General features: G+C 38.9%; 1 protein-coding gene and 1 non-coding gene across 5 annotated transcripts in view; both read left to right on the forward strand.

Annotated features, from left to right (window-relative positions):
• The window catches only part of SUPT3H (SPT3 homolog, SAGA and STAGA complex component), a 543,233-nt gene that overhangs the window by 446,087 nt on the left and 69,984 nt on the right, over nucleotides 1–27,162 (forward strand). For all 4 annotated transcript variants that reach the window (XM_019457311.2, XM_019457312.2, XM_019457314.2 and 1 more), the window contains exon 11: nucleotides 6,864–6,974. In XM_019457311.2, the coding sequence (XP_019312856.1) occupies nucleotides 6,864–6,974 (111 nt within the window). The remainder of the gene's footprint in view (nucleotides 1–6,863; nucleotides 6,975–27,162) is intronic.
• Nucleotides 5,327–5,472, forward strand: LOC128777941 (U4 spliceosomal RNA). The gene has a single exon (XR_008423234.1). It is a non-coding gene; the product is annotated as a U4 spliceosomal RNA (small nuclear RNA).

Genomic DNA, 27,162 nt, shown 5'->3' on the forward strand with positions numbered 1-27,162 from the left:
TTTTATGCTTCAATTCACTGTCTCTCCTCTACTTCTGAGACTCCAGGCACATATTTGATAGTTACTTTCATATTGTTCAACAGGTACCTGTTTAACAATATTTTGTTTCTCTCAGTCTTTTCTCTTTCTTCAGGTTGGATAAATTCTTTGATATTTCTTTATGTTCCAGACTCTTCTATCAGCTCCAGTCTGTTATACCCATCCAGTAATTTTTTATTTGTGATATTCTATTTAATTGCTTTATAATTTCCACGTGATTTCTTTTTAGTTGTTGTGCATCTAGTTTATTTGTCATTTATTACAAGTTTATTTTCCTTATCTTCTTGAACATAGTTATAATAGCTGCTTTAACATCCTTCTTTGGTCAGGGCGCCTGGGTGGCTCAGTTGGTTGAGCATCCAACTTCGGCTCAGGTCACGATCTCACGGTCCGTGAGTTCGAGCCCCGTGTCAGGCTCTGGGCTGATGGCTCAGAGCCTGGAGCCTGCTTCCGATTCTGTGTCTCCCTCTCTCTCTGCCCCTCCTCCATTCATGCTCTTGTATCTCTCTGTCTCAAAAATAAATAAATGTTAAAAAAAAATTTAAAAAAAAAATCCTTCTTTGGTCAATTAGTATGGCTTATTTTCATCTCCATTGAGTATAAATCATGCTTTCTGTGGTACTTAGGCTCAGTGGAGACCAAAATAATGCCTCCTCTCTCAGTCTGTTCATCTCAGGCAATTTCTTACATTGTTGCATGTCTAGTAATTTTCAGTTATATCCTGGTAATATCATAGGTAATATATTGTAGAAATTTTGTGTTCTCTTATATATGTGAACTCTTATATATGAAGAGTTCTTGGTGTTGATAGTGGTGGTGATTGTGTGCATGTGAGTTAAGCAGACAATTTACTGTTCTACACTGAGCTCTAAACTTGAAACTCAGACTCCTCTTCAATGGCAGCAGCTGGAATCTCTCCTCAGTTCATGTCATTTTAACTGGGTTTCTTGGCTTTGGTACCACAGAGAAATCGATTTGGGAAAGTTTGTACACAGAATTGGGGACTAACCTTCTTTGATTTTGCCCATTTTTGGTATTTCCTTCCTCACTTCACACCTGCTGTGGGTGCCCTGAATTCTGGCCTATATTTCTTAAAGTCTCTAAGGTCATGTGCCCCCTATACTGACTGGAGCCCACCCTTATACTAAAACAGTAAAAACAGGAAACTGAAGCCACTGTTCTTCTCTTCTTCAAAATATAGGTACTCCCTTTCCAATTTCTGTCTGGTTTTGATCAGTCTCTATTGCTTTCATGTTCTTGTTTTTCATAATTTGTTTAAAGTTGATACTCCTTTCTAAAACTCAGTTGACAGGGTGCCTGGGTGGCTCAGTCGGTTAAGTGTCCGACTTCGGCTCAGGTCATGATCTCACAGTTGTGAGTTGGAGCCCCACATTGGGCTCTGTGCTGACAGCTCGGAGCCTGGAGCCCGCTTCCGATTCTGTGTCTCCCTCTCTCTCTCTGCCCCTCTCCCACTCATGCTCTGTCTCTCTCTCTCTCTCTCTCTCTATCAAAAATAAATACATTTAAAAAAATTTTTTTAAATAAGTAAAACTCAGTTGCTACAATAAGAACCATTTGCCATTACAAGTAATGGAACCATGCCAAGATATAATTTTATAATGATAGTAAGCAAATTTAAGTTTTAATCTCATATCTCGTTTCCTCTTCCATTTACAAAACAACAGAGCTCAGTGCTTATTTATTAAGGGAAAATTTGAACTATAAGGAACTTCTGTATTATAAAGTAGTTTTAAAGAATTTTAGCTATAGAGCTCTAGCTCACTCAGTAACTGAAATTAGGACAACAAAATGTTACCTAAAAGACCTCTTCAGTGGACTTGCTTTATTATGTAAGAAGTTGTAATTCATTTGAGATAATTATGCACACATACATAAAAATTTCAAGAATTCCTAAAACTTCTGAAGAATTCTTTTTTTCTCTTAAATATTTAAATACTTCTCTCCAAATCTTGTTGAAAGCTATCACCTTAGAGTTGTTTTATAGAAAAGGTTTCCGGAGTAAAGTATTAGATTAGTCCATATCTGAATTCTCCTAAATTCAAAATCAGTGACATCAGAATAATTTCCCACTTTAAAGCTATTAATTATTTCTCTGTTTACTCATCCACATCTTTCTACATTCAGACTCTTGCTGTGTTTTCATTTTTAGTCCTGGGAAACTTCAGCTATGGTGGGAAGACGGTACAACTCATTCTACATAAAATCATAAAGCCTATATGTATTAGCCATGTGTCCTAGAAGCCAAGAGATTCAATGTATAGCCATACAGTGGTACTGTCACTATAATCTTGGCCATGTCCCTTATCCTCACTTTCTCATCTATAAAATGGGGTAGGAGTTGGGGAAGTTTTGAACAGATGGCATCTTGCATTGCTTCCAGATTTAATAACGTATGAATCCTTAAATCTAGTGATACTCTCATCTTCTCTTTAAGTACCTTTTCTAGTTTTGATTTCCTTAAAGAAAAGATTTTTCTAGTTACATAGAACTACAGTTTTAACAATAAACATCTCAATTAAACTTTGAAATGAGAAAATCAACTATTAAAACTAACTATATTATATACTGTAATCTTTGGCCAAAGAATGGCCCACCTTCATCTGAAAAGAATCCTCCATAAGCACAAAGCTCTGGGAAAGCTATGTGTCCAGCAGTGAATAAAAGGAAGACACATACCTGGCCAGTCAGATTATAAATCAACCTTTGAAGTCAGTGAGTAATAAAAATATCAGTAATAGTAGTACTAACCTTTTGTTTTGCTCTCATCTGAAATATGTGCTCCTCCTCTGTAAGAACCAATATTTCAAGTTTAACAAAAGATCTAGTCCATCATTCTGGATGTGGAAAGAATAAGTGGCCATTATCTGAGATGCCAGGTCCTTCTTAAAATTGGACTTCCCTGGCAAGGGAAAGGCTGAGAAAGGATAGGACGATTTAACTTGCTGACCATTTTTTTTTTTTTATTTAAAAAAAAAAATTTTTTTAATATTTATTTATTTTTGAGACAGAGAGAGACAGAGCATGAACGGGGGAGGGGCAGAGAGAGAGGGAGACACAGAATCAGAAGCAGGCTCCAGGCTCTGGGCCATCAGCCCAGACCCCGACGCGGGGCTCAAACTCACGGACCGCAAGATCGTGACCTGAGCCGAAGTCGGACGCTCAACCGACTGAGCCACCCAGGCGCCCCGCTGACCATTTTTTTTAAAAGTCAAGACAGGCACAGATGTTTGTTTGAGATCCAGCAGCAATACAAGTTCAGTGTAGCTTCCTTGGACCACAGTTGCAAGTTCAAACTGTGGGGAGACTTTATTCAACATAAGCCAGCAAGGACAAGCGGAGAGACAGTGCTCCAATCCAGGAATATGTGGGATTCCATATGATACTTCAGCCTCCAGTTCCCCGCATCAGCTTTTGGATGAAGAGACATAAGTAAAGATGCAGTGGAAGAACACCGGAATGGTGTGAATGCAGCCAAGAGGAGGAGGACCTGACATATGAGGGAGAACTTTACCAAGAGCTTTTCTCAGGGAGATAAATGATTTATTTTGGTGGCGATTTCAGCACTCGTTGCACACCAGGACTCCTTATGTTGTCAAATATGTAGGCTTTATCCTTGAAATTTTAAAAATAAAGAGTATCCTAAAGTGTTGGCACAATCCGAATGGGAGAGATGAATTGATAAATAAATCTAGCGCTCTTTAAATGTGATCATAGCAGATAGAAGACGTTTGTTTTTATTTTTTTATTTTTTAACGTTTATTTATTTTTGAAAGAGAGAGCATGAACTGGGCAGGGGCAGAGAGAGAGGGGGACAGAGGATCCGAAGCAGGTTCATGCTGACAGCAGATAGCCCAGTATGGGGCTTGAACTCACGAACTGTGAGATCATGACCTGAGCCAAAGTCAGATGCTCAATCAACTGAGCCACCCAGGCGCCCCCAGATAGAAGAGTTTTAAAGATTAAATGACAAATATATAAGTGTAATGCTTATTCTTCTGAAACAGTTATGAAGAATACTACAAAAAGGGTAGAGCCACTGCTAAATTAAAAATTCTCAACTTGGTATGAATTCTGAATTTGAACAGATTACAAATACCTTAGTGAAGTCCTGGATGTTGACAGAAATGTGAAGAGATTTCCAAAATCTATCATTTTAGATTTAAAGGTTCCCTTCCAGAGAACTCAGTGGGCAAGTCAAGAAAGTGTAGAAATGTGCACATGGTAACTTCCTGCTGTTTGCGGTTACTTAATTATAGATAAATCGGAAATGGGCAAATTGGAAATCTGATGACATTTTTCACAAAAGTGAATATTTTTGTTTTTTTATATAAGTTAGCTTCATGTTTTTAGTGAAGATCACGCTTCAACCATTAGTTTCTAGCTTACGTTTCCTTCAGTGTTCTGAAATCCTATTTGATTGCCCTGCCAGAGGTTCTGAGAGATTTTGACCAAATGTCCTATGGTTTTGACTAAAACCAAATTTATTTGGAAAAGTAAGGAAAAGTAGGATCATACATTGGCCATGGAGGAAAGAAATGAAACATAAATCCAAGTTGTGGGGAGAAAGGAGATCCCGTAGAGGAACTTTCCATCCTACTTACTATGCAGAAGATTGACCCTCTTGATTTCTCTCTTTTGTATTTCCACTGCAAAACTTAGCTCTAAATTCCAAATCCAGCTAAATATTTGCATTGATTTCCACAAATAGATAGAATGCCTCAACCTTTAATGAGTCTGTATTAGTCATATTCATCTTCTGGGGCCCAGTGGACTCACAGAAGAGTCTTTACCCTTATCAGATACCTACTAATTGCATTTATTCTAATATATTCCAACTGACACGAAGTATTTGAAATTAGAATCAAGAAAACATTCAAAAAAAATCCTGTCTACTTATATATCAGTGCCAAATGAAGGGTTAAGATAACAATTTGTGTGATTGCGGGCACAACGGATACGTTATTTAAAGGGCATTGTTGGAATGAAGTTGAGAAAGAGACTCTAGAGTAAATTCCTATTTGGTTTATTGCATATCTTATTAAAATCATAAAAATGGTCAAGATCTGGTTTGTTTCATATTGTACACTTTATTTCAGGTTCAGCTTAGATAATTAGCAGATGTTCTCATTGAATGGGAATTGTTGTATTCTTTTACTAGCTATTGGAAAAGCATGCACAAGGTACAGAAAGAACATCTGAAAAGTACAGAAGGATCTACAGTGAAAATGTCTCTTCTAATCCCTGTCCTTTAGATACCCATTTATCAAGCTTTGCGCAGTGGCAGTATCGTAGCCAATGAGGTTTATCCGAGGCGCGATTATTGCTAATAGATACCCATTTATCCTTCAAGAGATAAGGACTATTACTGATGTTTGGTGTTCCCTTGCAAAAATATTCTATGCTTAAATGAGTTTATAATGTTCGGCCTTTTAAAAAAATAAGTGGTAACATAGTGCCACCCAGTTGGACACCTTGCATTTTTTCATACAATACGTCTTAGAGACAGTTCCATAGGAGTAGGGATGGAACTTTTGATGGTTGCTGTAGTTTCTGTTTCATTCGATGGATGTATCATAATTTATTTTAGTGTTCCCTCATTGATGAATATTTACCTCATCAATCCTAATAGTTCTGCAGTGAGAGTATAGATACGATATATAAAATTGTGTACCTGTGTAATATATTTGTAGGATAAATCCTTAGAGGTGAAATTGGGTCAAAAATGGAGGTCCATTTCCATTTGACAAGATTTTGCCAAATCGCCATCCATAGTGGTCATATTAGTTATACTCCTAGAAGGAATTATGAAAGTGGTCATTTTAGTAATTATCAGAAAAACAAATAATCATCATGTGACTATTACTGACCTCTAGAATACAGCTATAGTAATACACAAACTACTGTTTCTTCCTGTTGATTCTTTAATGTTAATGACTGGCATGTGGTATCCATTGAAGTATAAAGTGATTAAAATTATTGCCCCAATTTTATAGATGAGGAAACTGAAATGCAGAGATATTACATTACTTGACAGGACTGGTAACTGATAGGATCTGGACTCAGGTATTTGGAAAACCAGAGCCTGCAACTGAACCACAAGACTACCTTGCTCGTATTGAACATTTTAATTTTTTTAAATCACATTACATACATTTCTTGAGCTGGTATCCATACCCTCTTTGCAGATCATCTTTCTCTTTCTTGTGTCTTTTTGTACTTTCAAACCTGCCTTTTTACAGATGAAGCAGATTAAAAGAGACAGGTTTTGTTTTATTTTCTTTTGGCCCTAGGAACCAAGGTAACATGATTGTTTAGGACAGACCCCAGTATTATAAATAAATATACAGCAATTTTGTATTTTTCATTTTAAAATTGATGACCCTCAAGTTATTTCAGAAACATGCCCGACAGGTCCCGAAGAAACATTTGTAATGATAAATGTTTAAATGTTTTTCAAAAAAAAAATAACTTCCTTTTATAACTTCTTTCAGCAAGCCCCCACGACGATTCTCATCTACACGCAAGTGGCTGTATTCTCCTGCACCCTGACAGGCAGGCCTAGGTGAAATATTGTGGGCATAAAAATTGCATTTGGTAGGTCTGCTAAGGAAGGGGTCACGTAAAAGTCATCTTTGATTTGTTAATGGAATTTTTTTTTTAAACGTAGTATATGGCAGCAGGAATGTGCATCCCAAAGGGGAAAAAAACGTCCATTTTATAAAAGTTTATTTTCATATTTTATACACTGTAGTTCTGTTGTGTGTTTTTGATTTAGTAACAATTTATGTGTTTTTCTGTCGCAGAGCACTGCGGCCTGTGGTGTTGAGGCTCACAGCGATGCCATCCAGCCCTGCCACATCAGAGAGGCCGTTCGACGCTACGGCCACAAGATTGGCCCCCTTTCCCCATTCACAGTACGTAATAACAGAGTTATAAAAAGTTATATTTATAATCTGAAAGAATTTTGATTTTCAAGTGGTCAAATGAAGAAGCAATGGAATTGTTGAAAGCAATTTGTGGCGACGGTAATTTTGTTGTATAAAAGTGGCATAGTCCTCTTGGGAAATAAAAGTTAGTCATTTTTGTCTCTTTTTGGAAGGACAATTTTTTTCTACAAAATATTATTTTCTTTCAATTACAAATTATGCTTTTTTGTTGTTGGGGCTTATATTTTCTATTTTTCAAAGCTTAGGTTTATAAAACTTTTTTGTCAAATTATATGTATCCAAATATTGCCAGAAGCACTTTATATTTTAAAATTGGTTAGATTGGCAATGCCACTTCTATCAGATGTCCTGCTCCTAAACATACTTTGAGTTGGAAGAAGAAGAAATGATTTCTTTACTGGCTTTGAAGTAGGCTGAAATGCAGATAGTCTTTCACATCTTCAAATGGTTGTAAAGCTTATAATCAGGGTTTGTTGTTTTTTTTTTTTTAATGGAGAATTAAAGACTGTATTTCAACAGCCTAAAGAAAGTGTGTGTATGTGTGCGTGTGTGTGCGTGTGTGTGCGTGTGTGTGTGTGTGTGTGTGTTTTATTTAAATGCTCATCTCGTGGCCGTTTTAAAACAAATCTTTATTCCTGTTAATAGAACTTTCTCCAAGTCTTTCTCTGTTGAGGCATGGGTTTGATATTCAGAAAGTGAAGTTTGATTGAAGGCTGAGGAACATTAGAATTTACTATTTGTTTGGTTTCTTCATATTCATTTCTGCTTAATACACTAAAGCAGACTACATATATGTTTAACATTATACACACATACATACATACATACATAAATAGGTATAATATACTATGCGTTTTCTCCTGAGGATGGGTTTTACTATTATCCATTGATAGAAATCATGATTTCTATCATCTCCTTTTTTTCTGCATTTTAGTTAAAAGGAATGCTTGCTTTCCATTCTTAATTTTCATTAGTGAATTATATGGATGCTCATTGTGACAGCAAGAATGTATCTCAAGCTTTGTATATTTGGGTCCAGAAGTTTTTTGTAATCATAACTATTATTTTCACTTTTGTTTAATATGTAAAATTTGTCTTCTATGTTATGAGGACATGATTTTAATACACTGATGAAAGCAATATATCCTTCTGCATGAATGTTTTTAGATCATTCAGTTGAAAGGACAGAATGAATCAAGTATCTCTTTTTCTTTTTTCCTGCGTGGTAGGTGAGATGATTTTTAGTGATAAGGCAAAATAAAAATGAAATTTAGAAAAATATGAGATGGTTGGAAGAATTTAAAAACTGAGATTGAAAGAACCATCTTCTAACAAAGGATTAAAACTATCAAGTCCATAGATAAGAGCCAAATAATGACTAAAAGGTTGAGGCAGTGGGTGGAAAGAGAAGGAAAAGGGGGCAGGTTAAAGAATAACAAGGGGAAACAGGATTTTTGAGAAAGAACCTAACTAAAATAATGGATAAAATTGCATAAAGGAACATCCAATATAAGGGGAAAATCTCCTAGTCATAAGAAGGAGTGGTGGCTGCTTCATTCTTCCACGTTTTTTATATGTAAATACATTGGACCGATCATTTAACCATCTTGGTTGATGACATTGTTTATATACGTGTGTGTGTGTGTGTGTGTGTGTGTGTGTGTGTGTGTATAAAGGAGGTTTTTCTGGTGTTGGGGGATGTTGATGTATACACACACACACATATACATATGTACACACACATACATATAAACAATGTCATATATATATATATATATATATATACATGCCTCACTGGTATTCTGTTATTCATGTATGTTGCTTTGATAATCTGAGATTATCAGATGGTCAGAAAATGTACTTGAAACCAAGTTCAGATATGATTTAAGCTACTGTTTATGTAATAAACATATAACCAATATGGTTTTTTAAATTAAAGGTTGCAACTTTTAAATGCTTAATTTAAACAGATCTGGAAAAATAGAACAAATAAACCATGACCTCGAAATTTCACTTAGCCACTACCAGAGTGACAGCAATTGGTAAAAATCACCAGAGAGGGGGCGCCTGCATTTTCATCAGTCCTCAGAAAAGACCCACCTTGAAAAGTCTGCTTTATTACCTAGAGCTATAATAATTTGCCCAGGCTGCAGGACTGAATGTGCCTACTCTATTTTATAGCATGATTAATATGATCAGGAAGACCTAGTTTCATGGTATATATTATATATAATACATAAATCTGTCCCCTTTTTATTGAAGTATCATTGATACACAGTGGAGTTTCAGGCATACAACATAGTGATTCAACAACCCTATACATCATGCTGTGTTCACCACAAGTGTAGCCACCATCTGTCACTGTACAACGCTATTATAATATTATTGACAGTATTCCCTATGCTGTTCCTTTCATAAATCTTTCAGATTAGTTACAAATTCTCCTTAAAGTGGGAGAGATTTGCAGACTGGGTATCTAACAATATGGCGCTTCTCTCCTGGCCCCCACATACCTTCAGCTGCTAAAAGGAGGTGCTTCTGATGTTGGGGCATGTTGATGTCCAGCTCCTTGAGGCTCACTCCCTGAAATAATACTTCATGCTGCTTAGGGACACTGCTACGTAGGTTTTGAGCTGCAACTCGTAAGAAGAGAGGAGGCATGCAGACTGCGTCTGTAGTAACCATGGATTGAGACCTAAATTTTCATACAGAAAAGTTGAGCTCAGTTACCTCTAGCCTACCAGTTCCTTTGTAAACTGAAATGCTCATAACAACTAGCTTATACTTATGAGACATAAACATTGTGTCCTTGCACCATGTCATTCCAAATCTAAGTGCTTGTCTGGTGTATATAGAGATGTGATGGCTAATTTAAAATAGCTATCACTTGATTCATGTGTAGCCAATTCCCAATACTTGGAAATTGATTTAGAGAATGAAAATGACAGTAGGTTACACAGACATCTAATTCCAACATCAATCAATCAGTAAACCCGGAGCAACCTGCTTTTAGTGAGTCCTCATTCCGTTTTCCACTCTGTTAATGACTTTTGACGTAATTTTGTACAAAAATCATAACATGCTCGGTTTCAGAACTACAGTTCGTTGCATAAAGAATTGTGAGTTCCTCACCCAGGCAATGAGTTGAAATGTCAGAAGAAGAGATTGAAGCTGTGTTAGGTGGAGGTGAGGAGGAAGAGGGAAACGATGCTTTGCACCTAGTGGCTGCTGACACAGAGAGGAAAGGGGTGGAGAGCTGAGACACCGGCCAGCCTGCCGTTCATACGCAGGTGGTGGAAACACTTCTCAGCCACCATCTCTGACCAAGGAGTTATGGCAGTACTGTGTCTAGCCTATTGGTTTTAGTTGGTGATTTCTTTCTTTCCTGTGTTCTCCTTTATTCGCAATCCTATGCAGAAGCTCAGAGAAAGTATCATACCTAGAAGATTGATGTAATTTTTCTGAGGTTAAGCTATTAATTAGACTAAATGATATAACCAAGGTCTAAAATTTGGGCCTTCCAACTTCCAGCCCCAAAATCTGCCTCCTAAAACACATTTGCGATTGTCCCCATCCCTCTACGTACCTGACTTTCTGGATACACATACTAAAGAACATTTTTAAAACCGAATTTTACCTTTTGCCTGTTGTTTATTTTTCCTATGATTGTTTCGTTTTCCCATAATTCTGGAAATCACCTCAGAGTCTGTGATTTGGGGGCGCCCGGGTGGTTCAGTCAGTTGGGCGTCCGACTCTTGGTTTCAGCTCAGGTTGCGATCTCACGGTTCGTGAATTCTGGCCCCACATCAGGCTCTGCGCTGACAGCACGGAGCCTGCTTAGGATTCTCTCTCTCTGCCCTTCCCCCACTCTCCCTCCCTTTCTCTCTCTCAAAATAAATAAATAAACTTAAAAAAGAAAAAAGGCACCTGGGTGGCTTAGTCGGTTAAGCATCCAATTTCGGCTCAAGTCATGATCTCATGGTTTATGAGTTCAAGCCCCACGTCGGGCTCTGTACTGACAGCTCGGATCCTGGAGCCTGCTTTGGATTCTGTCTCCCTCTCTCTCTGCCCTTCCCCACTCATGCTCTGTCTCTCTCTCTCTCTCTCTCTCTCTTTCAAGAATAAATATGTAAAAAAATTTTTTGAGGGGCACCTGGGTGGCTCAGTCGGTTGGGTGTCCGACTTTGCCTCAGGTCATGTTCTCACAGTTCATGGTTTGAGCCCCACGTTGGGCTCTGTGCTGACAGCTCAGAGCCTGGAGCCTGCTTTGGATTCCATGTCTCCCTCTTTCTGGCCCTCCCCCACTCACATTCTGTCTCACTCTCTCAAAAATAAACATTAAAAAAAATAAATTAAAATTTTTTTGAGCTTCATCAAATTCAGTTTATGTAAGTTATTAAAAACAACTTTCAGAGACTGTTGAGTATATCAAAGTTGGTGATAATTTTTTATATTATTTCCACAGTTTTTACATTTTTTATATTTTACTGATGCCATCATTTCTTTAGTAATTTTTTTCATTTACTGAGAGTAGTGTTAGTATGTTAGAAAATTAAGAAACACAGAATAGTAAAGGGTAAAATAAAACTTACTTCGAGAAAGGTATCAGAGCCCCCCAATAAAAAAAGTGTAGCAAAAGCTTTAAAGGAATTGTCCTATCAGAAAAATCAGTTGGTATTTAATTGTTTGAAGAATATTTTCTTCTCTCAACCTAAAAATTCACATGCTTTTGGTAATGGCTTTTAAAAATATATTCTTGGAACTTATTTGTGCAAGTTTTTTTTTTTTTTTTTTCAACGTTTTTTATTTATTTTTGGGACAGAGAGAGACAGAGCACGAACGGGGGAGGGGCAGAGAGAGAGGGAGACACAGAATCGGAAACAGGCTCCAGGCTCCGAGCCATCAGCCCAGAGCCCGACGCAAGTTTTTTTTTTTTAAGTTTATTTATTTTTTTTGAGAGAGAGAGTGCGTGCAAAGAGGGAAGGGCAGAAAGAGAGGGAGAGAGAGAATCTGTGCTGACAGCACAGAGCCCAATGCAGGACTAGAACCCACGAACTGCGAGGCCATGACCTGAGCCGACATCGAGAGTCGGACGCTTAAACGACTGAGCCACCCAGGTGCCTGTATTTGTGCCAGCTTGGAAGTAAAAAGCATTTAAAGTTTTTGTGAACAAAATGTTTTTCAGGGAAAATACTCCAAAGAGTAACCCAGGGTAGTGGTTGTTCATCATGTAGAGGAAGGTCAAACGTGTGTTGCCCTTAGAGCCTCACTCTTTGCACGTGGTGTGCAAACAATCCCACCTCTTGGTGGGAAGTACTATGAGTGGCTGATATAAAACCAGGCGTGTAATTTTGAAAGCCAGAAACAGGAAACCGTGTTCGCTGGGTGAGATGACCTAAGCCCGTGTGTAATGCCTAAATCTATTTTAGCTTCTCCTGAGTGATATTCACAGTAGAAAAATATGTTAATCTCCCTGAACTTGCATGTTATCAGGTGACTCTTCCATTGCACTACAATACTGAGACGAGACAGTTGCTTATTTAAGCACCATCGTTAAGCTAAATCATCCCTTACGTGCACCCCCAGCAGCGAGTTGTGCTTCAGTATCCATTCTGCCATCTTAAATTCTAAGGTAGGGTCACAGTACTGTATTTTAGAGCTGGCTGACACTTGAGAAGGCCCAGTTAGTCTCAGCCTCAGAGAAACTTGGCAGTGTACCCAAAGGCACCTTGTAAGTGAGTGACAGGACTGACCCCAGAATCCAGCCTCTTCACTCACAAGTGTACTGTTCTTCCACAGTGATCCTTTACTTTGATGTGGGTATATCTATTGTGGGTTCGGGGGGGATGCTCTCATATCATTTGTTCTTAAGGAACGTTCAAAATAGACACATAGGTATAAAAAATGTGAAATTTCCTTTAAGACTTCCTTACATGAAGCTTCGAAAAACAAAAGTGGCATAGTGGATTGCTTTCACTATTTTGATCTAGACTTTCACATTCATGAATAATTCTTGCGTCATAAGTGCATTAGATTTGTCTGCATTTTATTTGTTCGGCATGGAAAATTAAATGTCACAAAATATTAGAATAATTTTCAAATGCAAATACCAAGTATAAATGGGGTAAGAATTCTTAAATATTTGTGTTGTTACTGGAAGCAAAAGTTTTCTCAGTACATTTTTTGGAAGTACTAAATCTATCCTTAGAGATTGGAGCAAATGTACCTTTTTAGATTTGTGGGCTACTGATTCTCTGAAATAAATTAACATATGGCATATTTATCATATGAGAATAACCTAAAAATGAGTGTTTTCTAGAAAAAAATGCAAAACTTCTAACTGGTTTTAATTTTAAAATAGGGCAGGGAGATTTCAGTGACAAAATTCATTATGTCAAATTATATGAAATTGTGGTTTCTCTAGGTGAAAAACAGTTGAATATCGGGACAGCATTCAATTTCGGATTACTTAAGGAGAGAATGTTTGAAATGTAGGGATAAAGAAGTTGGAAGAGTTTGGCAGAGAAAACCATTAGGATCTGAGATGAGTGTTGGTTCATATCAAATCATAATTCATATACTATTTTAGAAAAACCTTTTCACTTGTGTTATTTTTCCTCACAACACAGCAAGATGAGTGTTAGTTATCCCACTTCATAGATGAGAAAATTGAGATGTAGAGAAAAATTAGGGCACCTGGGTGGCTCAGTCGGTTCAGTGTCCGACTTCGGCTCAGGTCATGATCTCATAGTTCATGAGTTTGAACCCCGTATCGGGCTCTGTGCTGACATCTCAGAGCCTGGAGCCTGCTTCAGATTCTGTCTCTCTCTCTCTCTGCCTCTCCCCCGCTCACTCTCTGTCTCTCTCTAAAATAAATAAACATTAGAAAAAAATTTTTTAGAGAAAAATTAAGTAACCAGCTTAAGGTTACATAGTAAGTACCAGAGTTCTGTCTGTGGCCAGGAATATTCTATCGATTGCCAGGACCATGGGCTTCAGTGAATTCTTACTAATCCTACTCATTAAACTTCCTCTTTGCAGAATGGTCTCTGTTCTTACCTTTTTAAGTGGTCTTATCCTCAAAATATGAGACCATATTGTTTAAACTACATTGTGTAGAAGACAAGTGTATGTTCCACTAGAAAAGGGTTTCTTCATAAGATATTTCAAAAAATCGATATGTTATATCTAGAAGATCTACTCTTAAAAGAACAGTGAAGGTGTTTCAAAAACAAAGTTATGGGTGAAAGTTGTAATATTGTATCCATCACAGTGTCCACTTTATTTTTATATTTTATTTTATTCATGCAGCGTTAAGAAGTTTTGATTCACAAATATAGCAGTTCTCAATAATGTTCTACACAGGCCTGCAGTGGTCTTGGCCCAAAAGAAAAATCGTTAGAATTTTTTGCTTAAAAGTTGTTTGAACTAACAATATTTAACAAATGCTCACATTTTTAAACTAGTGATATTTAAAGAGAATCAATATATGCATTTCTAATCCAGGGTGACCCTTCTTGGATTTCTGGAAAAATTTTTTTAAGGTATCTTAAAACATTAGAAGCTACTCAAAGATGTCATAAAGAAAATCTCAGTCACCTGGAGACCCTTTTCTGACAAATACTTGCTTAAAGTTTCAGGGTCAAGTTTATTTTGCTTTGCCTGTTGAATCCAAATTTGATGAATGAATAATGAACTTCATTACTGAAACTATTTCTGCTGTTGTAAGCAGAACATCATAATTCTGTGTTGCCAGATCGAGGCGGCACAATCTCATTATACTGTAAAAGCTGTTTAGTTCATTTTTTAAATCATCAGACAGCAGGGAGAAGGAAAGTGAGATCTTCTCTCATTTGAACCCTCTATCTGCACTAATACCTTAAATTAGGCAGCCAGTGATTTTGTTTATAAGGACTTATCCAGTTCCAGTTTGAAAATTCAAGTATTATTGACAACTAGTTTGTGTCTGCAGTAAATAGCTACTATTCAAAGGCATTTTGCTTTTTTCTGCCTTCACCTCTGTGTCAGAAGTAAAGATCTCAAATTCGGTTCTGCGTTGGGTAGAGACCCTAAGGTGATGTAGTCATTTGCCCAGTTGCATACAGAATATTTCTCTGGTCTGCTTTAAAAGCATCCACAAACAAAATCTAACAAGCCCAAATTCCAAGACGTAACCTTATCCTAATCAGCAAAACATTTACAGGAAGTTCAAATATAAAATGTGAAAAGGCAGAACCTTTATTATGAGTAGCACAAAAATTGTAAATGGACATTCAAATCAAACATCATGAGGAGGTGCCTGGGTGCCAGTCAGTTGAGCATCCTCCTTCAGCTCAGGTCATGATCTCATGGTTCGTGAGTTCGAGCCCCGCATCGGGCTCTGTGCTGACAGCTCAGAGCCTGGAGGCTGCTTCAGATTCTGTGTCTCCCTTTCTCTCTGCCCCCACCCCACTCATGCTCACTCACTCGCACTCTCTCTCTCTCTCTCAAAACTAAATAAACATTTAAAAAAAATTATGAGGCCCCTAGAAAATCTTCAAAGAATCCTAGAGTTTTCAGGAACATAGTTTGAAAAGGAGAAAACCAGTCTTCTGTAATGGGGGGGACACGTTTAAAGTAGATCTCAAAGTTGAGAGCCCTAATCAGCTCTGTAATTTCTCCAAGTGTGTATCCTTCAAAGTCTTTTAAAATTTGAAGTAGTTCAAGAAGTTAATGAATCTCTATTTATTGCAAAAGGCAGGCTGTATCTTGGAGAGTAGAGGAGGAATTCGAACAAGGAAAGAGGAACATTTGACAATGAAGAGAAACTTTTTGAGCAGAATATCCGAAAAGGACAAGATCTTGAGATTTGAACGTGTTATTGCAGTTTCTAGGTTTTTGCAGTCTTCTGAGGGAATGGCCAGAGAGTGGGAAAATATTTAGAGTGACTCCCAAAAGGAAATTATTTTTTCTTTAAAAAAAAATCACAGGATACTTTTAACTCATAAATTCATGAAAGCAGCAAAAGGATTCGTTGGGAGGAACTAACCTCAGCTGAGATCTTTCTAAACTTAAAAACTGTGCTCTAAAAATGGCAAGAATCCTCCTTTAAGTCTGTGAATGAACAAGAAGATGATATATATTTACATCTACAATGTCAGTATATTAATTAATAATAATAATAATATTAAATTGTTCAGGTTCACCTAAGAAAAATCCTATTTGAATTTTCAATTCATATTTTCTATCTAAGTAGGTGAATATTAGAAAAGAGCACACTGGTTTTATTAAAACACATTGTTTGTTTACCATCCCAGAAACATTGAACATTCATAAGGGAGTTTTGTTCAAGTGAAACATTTGTGTACTGTTTTATTGGTACTGTGACAGAAACCCCCTCCAACAGCCATGATGAGAGCCTGTTGAACTGGAGGTGATTTACTTTTTGATGATTTCTTAAATAGTGTTACATACTTTAGTCTCACAAATATAATCATTGAACTGTCATTTAATTTACCGATGTAGTTGCAGACTTAATCCCACAACATAATAAGTGGATTGTTTTAAGTGGAAAATTTACACCTTCCCAAAATGAAACTGATACCTGGCTTTTATTGTAGCCAGCGTGTATTTAAGGCTCTATCCAAGGTAGGAAAAATACGCAGGAAAAAAATAATTATGCCTTGTTTTCCCGACTGGTGTTTTAATTATGATTTGATTTAAACCAAATCCCCTAGGCTGTGCATGCACAGATCAAATATTCCACCCCCACACACTGCCTCTGCATGACCCCAAGCTGTGAGAAGAGAAAATTCACGGCCCATATGTCAGTCAGATGTTAATTCTTGCCCTGGCACCTGGATAGGCTCTCCCACCTGATTGGAGTGCACTTTGCAGTTCTGGGCATCTACCCAACATGTGGAGTAGGCTCTCCAGATCTGGAAATATTTTGACTGATTAGTTGGCAGAGGTCGTGAGGGCAGAGCCCAATGTCAGGCTCTGAATTTGCCCAGGTGCATTCAAGGTGACAGTCGGGCAGCTGTGCCCCTGATGGAAATACCAGGGAGGAGTACTTGAGTTGACTCTCTGGCTCCAGAAGTTCATAGCCTGGCCTACAGGTTCCTGTCACTTCCAATTCAAACACTTGTGCAGATTTTATAGTTTCCAGTAGAGAAGTTAGAAACTACATTTCTGGCTCTGATTTAATTCTTCATTCCTGATCTAACCTAAAACACCCATTCCCATACTCTAGACTAATTAGGTAAGAGCCTCATAAGTAAGTGAGTTATAGTTGACACGCATTTCTCATCCAGGCAAGCTTTCAATAGTTTAAAAAAGAGAGAGAGGAGAAGAGAAGAGAAGAGAAGAGAAAGAAAACTAGCCCAAGTTCTATAATGTGCTTTTCTCTGAACCACTGTCTAAAGAAGACAGGAATAGGGGTCAGTCCTCATGTGGGCAGACACCTTCAGTTTTTGGTGGTTCTTTTCACTCACACAGCCAACTCACACATGGCTAAAATTTTTAAAAATGAAAAAGAAGGTAAGGCCAGACTCCATGCTACTACAAGTCCATCTGTCACCCACCACCGCTGCTGGAAAACCAATTCAAAGCACGTGCCTCCCTGATAGGGTAGAAGCATCCGTCACATACAAAGGACAGCAATTGCTTTCTGAGTTGAACAGTCCATTTGGCAAAATCCGTATTTGTACAATTGAACTGCTCATGATGGAGAAGTGGAAGGTCCCTACATGTGTTAACGTCCCTACATGTCCTCGGGCCCCTACAGCTCTGACACCTCCATTTATTAATTCAATAAACATTTTCCAAGTACTGTATTAGAAATACGTTGAAGTGGGGGTATGGAATATAGAGATAACGGGATGTTCCGACACAGTGTAGGAGATGTGCATACAGGCAGTGCCATGTGGCCAGTGGTGTCACAAGTTTGGACAAAGTGTTTCAGGTACAGAGGGAGGGCACAGTCTGCCTGAGGAAGTCAGGGGAGCTTTGTAAGGCCATTGACATTTGAATCGAATTTATGAAACAAAGGTAAGGGAAACGAGTAAGAATTTGGAAATGGTATTTCAGGTAGCAAAAGGAGCAGGGATAAAATGGGGGAGGAATACAGATGTATGAAAGAAGTATGGGGCACCTGGGTGGCTCAGTGGCTCAAGTGGGTGTCTGACTTTGGCTCAAGTCGCGATCTCACGGTTTGTGAGTTCGAGCCCCGCATTGGGCTCTGTGTTGACAGCTCGGAGCCTGGAGCCTGCTTCAGATTCTGTGTCTCCCCCTCTCTCTCTCTCTCTGCCCTCTCCTGCTCATGTTCTGTCTCTCTGTCTCTCAAAAATAAGAAAACATTAAAAAAAAAAAGAAAGAAGGAAAGAAAAGAAAAGGAAGGAAGGAAGGAAGAAGTACAATTGTTTAGGCAAAGTTGAGGAACCAAGTCTTGAGTACCCTGAGGGGAGGGTGGAATGGGGTGATGACAGTTTGAAGACTTTGAATTCCAAGCCGGTTTACCTAGACTTTATGATGTCGGTCAGCAGTTATCTGTGCTCTACAGAAACCCCAAATTATTGTACGGGCATTGTGCAAATAATAAAGCATTTTCTCTGAATAATACACGTGAATTTTTATCTCTGATACACATTAGGTTCTCAATAAGATTTTGTGGGCAAAATTTCTTTTTAACGACTGATACGGATCAGGAAGCTATTTGAGAGTTTTTGAGCAAGGAGTGGATATAAACAGCTCTGTATTGTAGAAAAATAACTCAGATGGTGGTGTAAAGGAAGGAGTAGGGTTACAGGGTAGAACAGGCACAGTTCTAATGAGAGGCCAATTAGGTGGCCCCGCAGTATTGCAAGCAAGAAGGCAGAAAAGGCTCTGCTAAGTTAATGACATTGAGAACAGACAAGAGAGAATCCATTAAAGAGATTACTTGTCGTGAAGAATAAGTAGAACGAGACCCTGAATGAAAGAATAAAAGATGACAAGTTTATAACTTAGGTCAATGCCTAAAACATACAAAAATATTCTCAAGAATAAGTGTTCAGGGGCGCCTGGGTGGCTCAGTCGGTTAAGCGTCCAACTTCGGCTCAGGTCATGATCTCGCGGTCCGTGAGTTCGAGCCCCGCGTCAGGCTCTGTGCTGACAGCTCAGAGCCTGGAGCCTGTTTCAGATTCTGTGTCTCCCTCTCTCTGACCCTCCCCCGTTCATGCTCTGTCTCTCTCTGTCTCAAAAATAAATAAACGTTAAAAAAAAAAAAAAGAATAAGTGTTCAAATGCCTACAAAGAATTTGCGTGAAGTTTAAAGATTCAACAAGGAAACTAATTTCAAAGGGCTTTCCAGAAAGTGGTTGGAGGGCTCAATGCATAGATCACCTGAACTTAAAAAAAAGAAAAGAAAAGAAAAAAGACATTCTGGCTTTCTATTTGAACTTCTGGAAGTGTTTATATATGTGACCAGGTAGTCCCACATATTATTATGCTGTTCTGATGAACAGATTGACTTTCTAAGTCATTAATGAACTTGGTCGTGCATTCCTGAAAGATGACTGTAACAAGATTTCAAAAAGTTTGTTGTCATTAAAGCCACGCCTGCAATACCTTTGAGCTAGTGTGTAAGTTGCAAAGCATCATTTTTCTAAACTTTGATGAGCGGTTTCCATCTCGGTGCGAACCCATTATCCCTGCCACCACACACACCCCCAAAACAAGAAATTGTAAGGAACGAGAGCAGCACCAACTCCGACAGTAGATTTTTGACGACTGGTGGACGGATATGCTGTTAGGCGTGTTTTCCTCATTAGAGCAAAAGCCCAGTCTTACGGATCGCAGGGATGCCTCTCAGCGGAGACCCACTACATGCAGTTAGTTCGCTGTTGCCTGCACAACTGGTCCACCTCGCCAGGCACTTCCAGTCTGTAAGAAGCCCAGTCTCCATTTCAGACTTTCTGCCCTTCCTCGCTAAGAGCCCCTCCTTCAGATTTATGAAAGAAAACATTTCTTTCTGTGAAAGGTTTTTGTACACCCGCATCTGGAAGTGTTTATTTCAGTGGCATGTAAGCTATCTGTGGATTTAGTTAGCACCAGACCCCCTTTTGTGTACTCCTGCCTTAAAAATTTTGTAAATGATCTTATTGAATCTGTGCCAGCGTGCACATGGTTTGGCTGATGGCTGCATATATCCCTTACCTGCCAGTCACCTTTGATTTATGTCCCTTCTGCTAAGCTTTTACCTTCCAAAAATGGTGCCACCGCACTGTCCTCTAAACCATCCTATTGATGAAATTACTCCAAGACGAGTTGGTATGTTTTCGGTTGCCTATGGACAGATGAATTTATATTTGTCTGCCCTTTCCCACTTCTGGTAAAGCCACTTAGAGAGGAGGATTGGACATGTTATGTCATCAGTCTCTTTATTCCAAATGAATACCATCTGAAACACTATGCCAAGTCAAGACCAAAGTGACAAAGAAGTGTTCTTTGGCCTCCACTTGGGGTATGAGGCCTTTTTTTTTTTTTTTTTTTTTTTTCCTGCAAAGATGCCTGGAGACTTTTCCTTTTTCAGAAAAGAGGAAGTAAAGTCTCAAACAAAGTAAGTAAACCTCATCACAAAGGTAGAGACTTTGTAGGCTTTACACAGCTTTACTAGTTTGTGAGTTTTATGGTGTTTTCTGGAGAAAAGCAGGTGGCCTGGTAGTTCTTTAAAATGTGGGCTATACGTGGTATTGGTTGTGAGGAGTTTCATATTTCTAAGAGAGATCCTGAAGAGCTAATTTTTAAGAGTGTTTGACAAAAGGATGCATCATTTTGGACTCATTTCCTGGAAGTTCACTGGTCATCAGACATGCCCTTTAATTCGATGTTGTAGGTTACTAGCTATCACCACCGAAGGTGACCTTAATACTTAGAGCGGATTTTCTAATGAGGAAGTCAGTATTGTGCTAATAGAGCATGACATGATTGATGCAATTTTTAAAGTAGGTTTTAAACACTCAAATATCTCACTTAAGCAAGCTTGGCAAAGACCTGCTCTTCTTCTATTCTCTATGGTGATAGGGGAGTATTTTTAAATTTCATGATTGTGCTTAAAAAAGGTGTGGAAGCATCTGAAACAACTCAGATTATACAGATCTCAGTATCCTAGTTCACAAACTATCGTAAGCACGGGAAAGAACTTCTAGGCTGCTTGGCTGTGGGCCCAGCAAGCCTGGAGGCATGTATTCCAGAAGACTCAGGCAGCTTCATTTACACGCCTGAAAATGCATGTGGAACTCCCTGTGTTCTGTCAAGGTGAAGGGTGTCTCAGGAGCGTGTCAGCCACAGTTGCGTGGTCTAGTCAGTCATGGTACTGACATGCTTTTCAGAGAAGCATTACAAGCAGGACTGCTGTTGTCATTGAATCAGCACCAGAGAGGCAAGCAATGTATTTCCATTTAAGTTGGCACTTTTCTGAGAAGGAGAAAAAAATGCACATACACACATATAATCTTTTAGATCGTTATAACTTGTTTGTATGTGTGCCTGTGTGTGTGTGCACACACATATGCACGTGTATATGTACATGGTCCCTTTTAAGAAGATGGTCTTCTGAGGTTTTTAAATGTATATCATTTAGTCATTACAACAACCTAGAAGGTAGTACCACTATTAGTTTCCTAAATAAGTAGAGAAATATAAAAATATGGTCTTAAAGGAACCAGCATCACTGATACTGTTTCGTGGAAATGATTACTTAACATTCTGCCGTCTTTGACGGTTTCTCAAGAGTTCTGAGTCAGATGACTTTCGCCTGAGCTACAGTTTAATCAGCTGTACAAATAAGCAACTTTTAGTAAATATTTAGTGATAACCCTTAAAAGCTCCTAGCACAGTGCCTAAAATGTAAAACATGCTCCCCAAAATGCAAAGAATGCTTTAAAAAAAAAAAAAAAAGTTATTGTCCTAATAGAATTCAAAACGAGAGATGAAAAGGCCAGTTTACCAACAACACCCTTGTAAGAATTGCAAAAGGAGGCTCAAGCCTGACCTCTGAGCATGAGGTGGACACCCAGACCCACTCGTTGGCCGTCTTTGTAGCCTTCAGAGAATTCCCTTGTGTTTCTGTGTCCATTTTTATAGTTTCACAGTTTCTTAAGATCCATGAACACTAGGCGCCTTTCCTGCCCCACATTTTGCCCTTGTGTGGGCAAACAGGCTCATGCTGAGGACTGTTTCACTTCCGGTGGTGGTGGCATTACTGACCACATATGGGCAGTGAGGCTTAGAGGCAGAAAGAGTATATAGTGAAAAGATGAAAAGCCACAGAAATTGTGGGTTGCAAAAGTGACTACCAAAAGCTTTTCCAGAACGAGAGTTTCGACAAGTTGGAAGCTTTAGGCTGAAAGGAAAGGATGAAAGATATAGTGCGTTGCCAATGGACTTTAATTTTCAGTTTCCAATCTGTGGGTCAGGGAAGGACCCTGACGCAGAAGAGTTTCCTACTCCAGCTTTCGCCCATTCCTAAACTTCTGTTAGTGGACAGTCACTGTCCTCTTATTCTGTACACATGAAAAAATGTAATATTTCACATATCTAGGTGAAAGGATCCGTAATTCAACAAACCTGGTTGGTGATGATACTTTCATTTGGTCAGTAGTATGACCTTTGGTCCATTGTCTTGAGCCATTTTAGCATAATCTTACTTGAGTTATTCAAGACAAATGAGAACTTGTTCTGTTCCCAAAAGTCTTCTGAGAATTTAACTGTTTCATCTCTATTCTCAGATTGTTTCAGCATCTAATAGTTACACGTGTTTCTTCTAACCTAAATTGAATATTTTTCTTTATTTCTACTCATGAAAGAAAAATACTATAAAGTTACATGAACAAACTATGAGGCTCTTCCTAATTTTCGTAGCAGCGTTTCTTAAATACTTGCTTCGGAAAATGTTGTCACTGACTCCACTTTAATCTTAAGATAGCTTTAGAGCACCCATACTTCTTTTAGAGGCAGAGTCTAGAGAAAGAATCCTTTCCTCTAGAAAAGAAATAGGTAGGGGTGCCTGGGTGGCTCAGTTGGTTGAGCGTCCAACTTCAGCTCGGGTCATGATCTCACAGCTTGTGGGTTCGAGCCCCGCATCAGACTCTGTGCTGATGGCTCAGAGCCTGGAGCCTGCTTCAGATTCTGTGTCTCCCTCTCTCTCTGCCCTTCCCCCCACTCATGCTCTGTATCTCTTTGTCTCAAAAATAAATATTTAAAAAATTAAAAAAAAAAAGAAATAGATAGATCTAGGCCCAGGGGGTTCCTGGTGATGCAGGCCATGGTAGGAATCCACATCTCATTTCTTTATTATTTCCTTGACTTTCTCAGAACTGTTTTCTCCTTTTGAATCAAATCCTAAACTTTGATCCACTTCCTCTTAAGATACTTTGTATTTCTTGGTCTGACCCAAACCTAAAGAGGACGAGTCCTCAGGTAGACCAAGAAACCATGTTTTAACCGTCTTAGCATCTCCCTCAGCAAAGTACAATGTTTTCTGCTTATTTGGAGTTCAACATAAAAGACAGATGAATGGATGGACAGACCGAATGATGATCTGAAGAGAGAACAGCTTTCCAAAGGACAAAGTTTCCCATTTTATTTTATTTTATTTTTTATTTTTTTTAACGTTTATTTATTTTTGAGACAGAGACAGAGCATGAACGAGGGAGGGTCAGAGAGAGAGAGAGGGAGACACAGAATCAGAAACAGGCTCCAGGCTCTGAGCTGTCAGCACAGAGCCCGACGCGGGGCTTGAGCTCACGAACCGTGAGATCATGACCTGAGCCGAAGTCGGACGCTTAACCGACTGAGCCACCCAGGCGCCCCCAAAGTTTCCCATTTTAATCTCCCTGGTCACTTTTAGGTCCCTTAAACTTGGTATGCCCTGTATCAGTGGACCCTCCACTACCTATGATTAAACAACCTCTAGATCACTGCAGGGCAACAAAAAGAATGTAGTTGCTTCATTATTACTATCAGGCATTTATCGCTGATTCTTCCGTGATCGAAGGTGAAATAATGCCCAAGCTACCTCATGAGCAGTATCTGTTTTAAAATTTTGTGTTCAGTGGGTACTTATGTACCAGACATACTTTAGAATCCTTAGCATACTGGGAAAAGCCTGAAGCTCTGTTCCCGACATCATGCTGAAACTGTACTTGGAGCTAACATACACCTGTTTCATTGATTGACCTTTGCATTCAGCATTTCAGCCCTGAGAACAAAGCCCCACACACTCAACCAGCAGAAGGAACTTTGCTATCGGTTGCAGGACTCCAAAGCCTATCTCTTATCATCACTCTTCAATCGTTTTTACAGAGTGTGGTATTTAGGACACGAGATAATATTTATAAAACATTCAAGCCACACAGTTTCGTTTTATCACAGAAACCAGTCTTGTTTTCGTAATTGCTCTTGATGGCAAGTTGTTTTCCGTGTGGGTTTTTGTCTTCTATCTGGATGAGCGCTGCCCAACTCTTGGGCTCTAGAAGTGGGAAATTATTCTTTGTAATGATACTTGTTGAGGGCAGATTTTAGTCAATGTGGCCGTTTTTATGAACCATTAAACTGAAAAACTTTGAAGGAGGACTAAAGTTGATAGTTACAAATATGAGACCATACTGTGGCAGAGGTGATACTGAGTCACCACTATCCATTCAGAGAGCTTTTGTCTGAAAAATTTTAGGCCCCAGAAATAACTACGCGGAAAACAAAACTTGAGGAACCAGAAATAACAGAATTACTTGGATATGAAGACGTGTCTACTTGGCAGATGATTATGTGTTCTCATAGACACAAAATAGTCTTTCAGATAGAAGTGTCTTTCTCAGTGTTGTGCTCTTCCTGTGAAGTTTCAGACACATTTTATGATACATTTTTATGCGTGGCCGTCTTTTAGGAAGAGTCTAGACATCTTGTTTTCAAATTTGGAAGAACTGTTTTCTTCTCAGGTAACCAACCACCTCAGGCACCGCCATGAATATGTCAGATTCCCCACACGGACTGTAGTTGTCTGCATTCTTAGTGAGGAGCTCCTCTCTCACTCCATTAAGAAAGAACTTCCCAACACACAATATTTTGTGCAATATGGCCAAATAAAGTTGTTGGACAGCTGCAGTTTGAAGATAGGGCCGTCCATGTTTCCCGGCTGTAGGAGAATTCGTCTTTATGCACATGCCAAAGAGAAGCAGACTTCACAGACATGCTGATTCTACTTCCCTTGGGAAAAATGGAAGAATGCTCGGGATTATAACAAAGGGATATTAATATTAGCGCAAAGACATGAGTCCTGATGCGTACTGCCAGCTACAAAGATGGACGTTCTACTCCATGGGCCGATGGAAATAAGAAAAGGGAAAGAAAAAGAGAAGAAATCACCTGTCTCATGTATTATCAGATAACCAAATTCTTGGAAGCCTCTTTTTCCTGATGGTTATTTGTGGTTCACCTCTTCTCACTGGCTGAGGAAGTCAGTTCCCCTGACGCACAAGGAAGAACTCAGGTCATGAGCAAGTCACATCTTTTGTTGGGAAGAAGTCATTTTCCAAATAATTAGCAATCATTTTAAATTTCCAGTATGTGCTCAGTGCCATCTTAGACACTGCAGAAGAGAGAAAGGCAAACAGCGACCGTCCCTGAGCTCCACCACCTGGTGTGGTAACTGGCACACTGAGAGCCAGTACCCGTTTCCTGTAACTACCAGCACCAACACCTGAAAACCGGAAGGAACTTGAAGTTTAATGGGGGGGAGGGCAACCATAGCTCACCGTCAGTAAATGTGAAACCTCACTGACTTCAGGTGCTTTAGAATTCAGAGGCAAAGGGAAACACAACAGCCAGAGCAATGAGGAATCTCCACCAGTGAACTTTGGGGGCAGCAGCCCCCCGCCCAGACCTCGGGAGGAAGGACTCCTGCCCTATGCCCCACACTATATGGGGTACCTCGTATAACAAGACACCACTCAAGCCCCACTCCTCCACCCTGTGCTTCACCAAAAGTCAAGGGCTAATGAATTGATTTTAAAAAAATGTGGTTTATACACACAGTGGGCTATTATTCAGCCACCTATCTAAAGGAATGACGTTCTGATGCATGCTATGACGTGGATGAACCTTGAGGACATGACACTAGGTGAAATAAGGCAGTCACAAAAGGACAAATATTACGTGGCTTCACTAATGCGAAATGTCTAGAACAGCCACATTCACAGAGACACAAAGGAAGAAGTTTCCAAGGGTTGGGGAGAGGGGAGTTGTTGTTTAATAGGGATAGAGCATTTGTTTCAAAATGCTCAAAAATTTCTTTGGAAAGATAGTTGCACAATATTGTGAATGTAATTCATTGCCCCCGAATTGTACATTTAAAAATGGTTAAAATTGCAACATTTTGTAGATATTTTATATATGAATTTTATATATACGCTTAACACTCTCTCCCCCGACCCCCCCCCCCAAAAGGCAGTTGCTGTTGAATGCCATAAAGGTCTGAGGACTGTGCTGCCACTAGAATCGTAGATGGACATTGCTCAAGTAGAAGAAAGGGGAGGATGTGAGCCAAAGAAGCTTTTAAGTAAGAGAAAGGGCAGATTAACTCATCAAATCCTTCTCCTCATTTTCTAAGGGAAGGTTCCAGATACGCCCACAAATTAACACAGCATCCACAGCAGTTGCACATGGTAGCTGAATACGAGTAGCGATTCCTCTTACTCTTAAATTTGTATGTGTGTGCACAATTTTGATGAAAAGGGCACAAAGAGTCATTCTTTGTATTGGCAACTAGATGGGCATCATGCATTCGAATTGTGAATATTTTTTTTTGGAAAAAGATTTAACAGGATTACATTACGTTTTCAAAAAATTTAAATAATTTTAGCATTATTTAAATCATTTAAAAGTACCTCAAGGGCAAAACCATCATAACAGTATTCACACAGTTGGCAAAGAAAAAGGTATACATACATACTGGAATTTTGGCAAAAACTCCAGAGGTCATTTTTTTGTGCTTTGAGCAATGCATCATCTTTTCAGTCTGTTGTGGTCACCAGTCTGCCAATAGTGATGACATTCTTTGGAACAATCTGAAGGTTATTTATGATACATTCTGGATCTGCCCAAAGAACATCTCAATGAAATAGATACCAAACTTGACCTT

This window comes from Panthera pardus, unplaced genomic scaffold (assembly GCF_024362965.1).
Source record: "Panthera pardus isolate Hobbes unplaced genomic scaffold, ASM2436296v1 HiC_scaffold_17, whole genome shotgun sequence".
Lineage (NCBI taxonomy): Eukaryota > Metazoa > Chordata > Mammalia > Carnivora > Felidae > Panthera > Panthera pardus.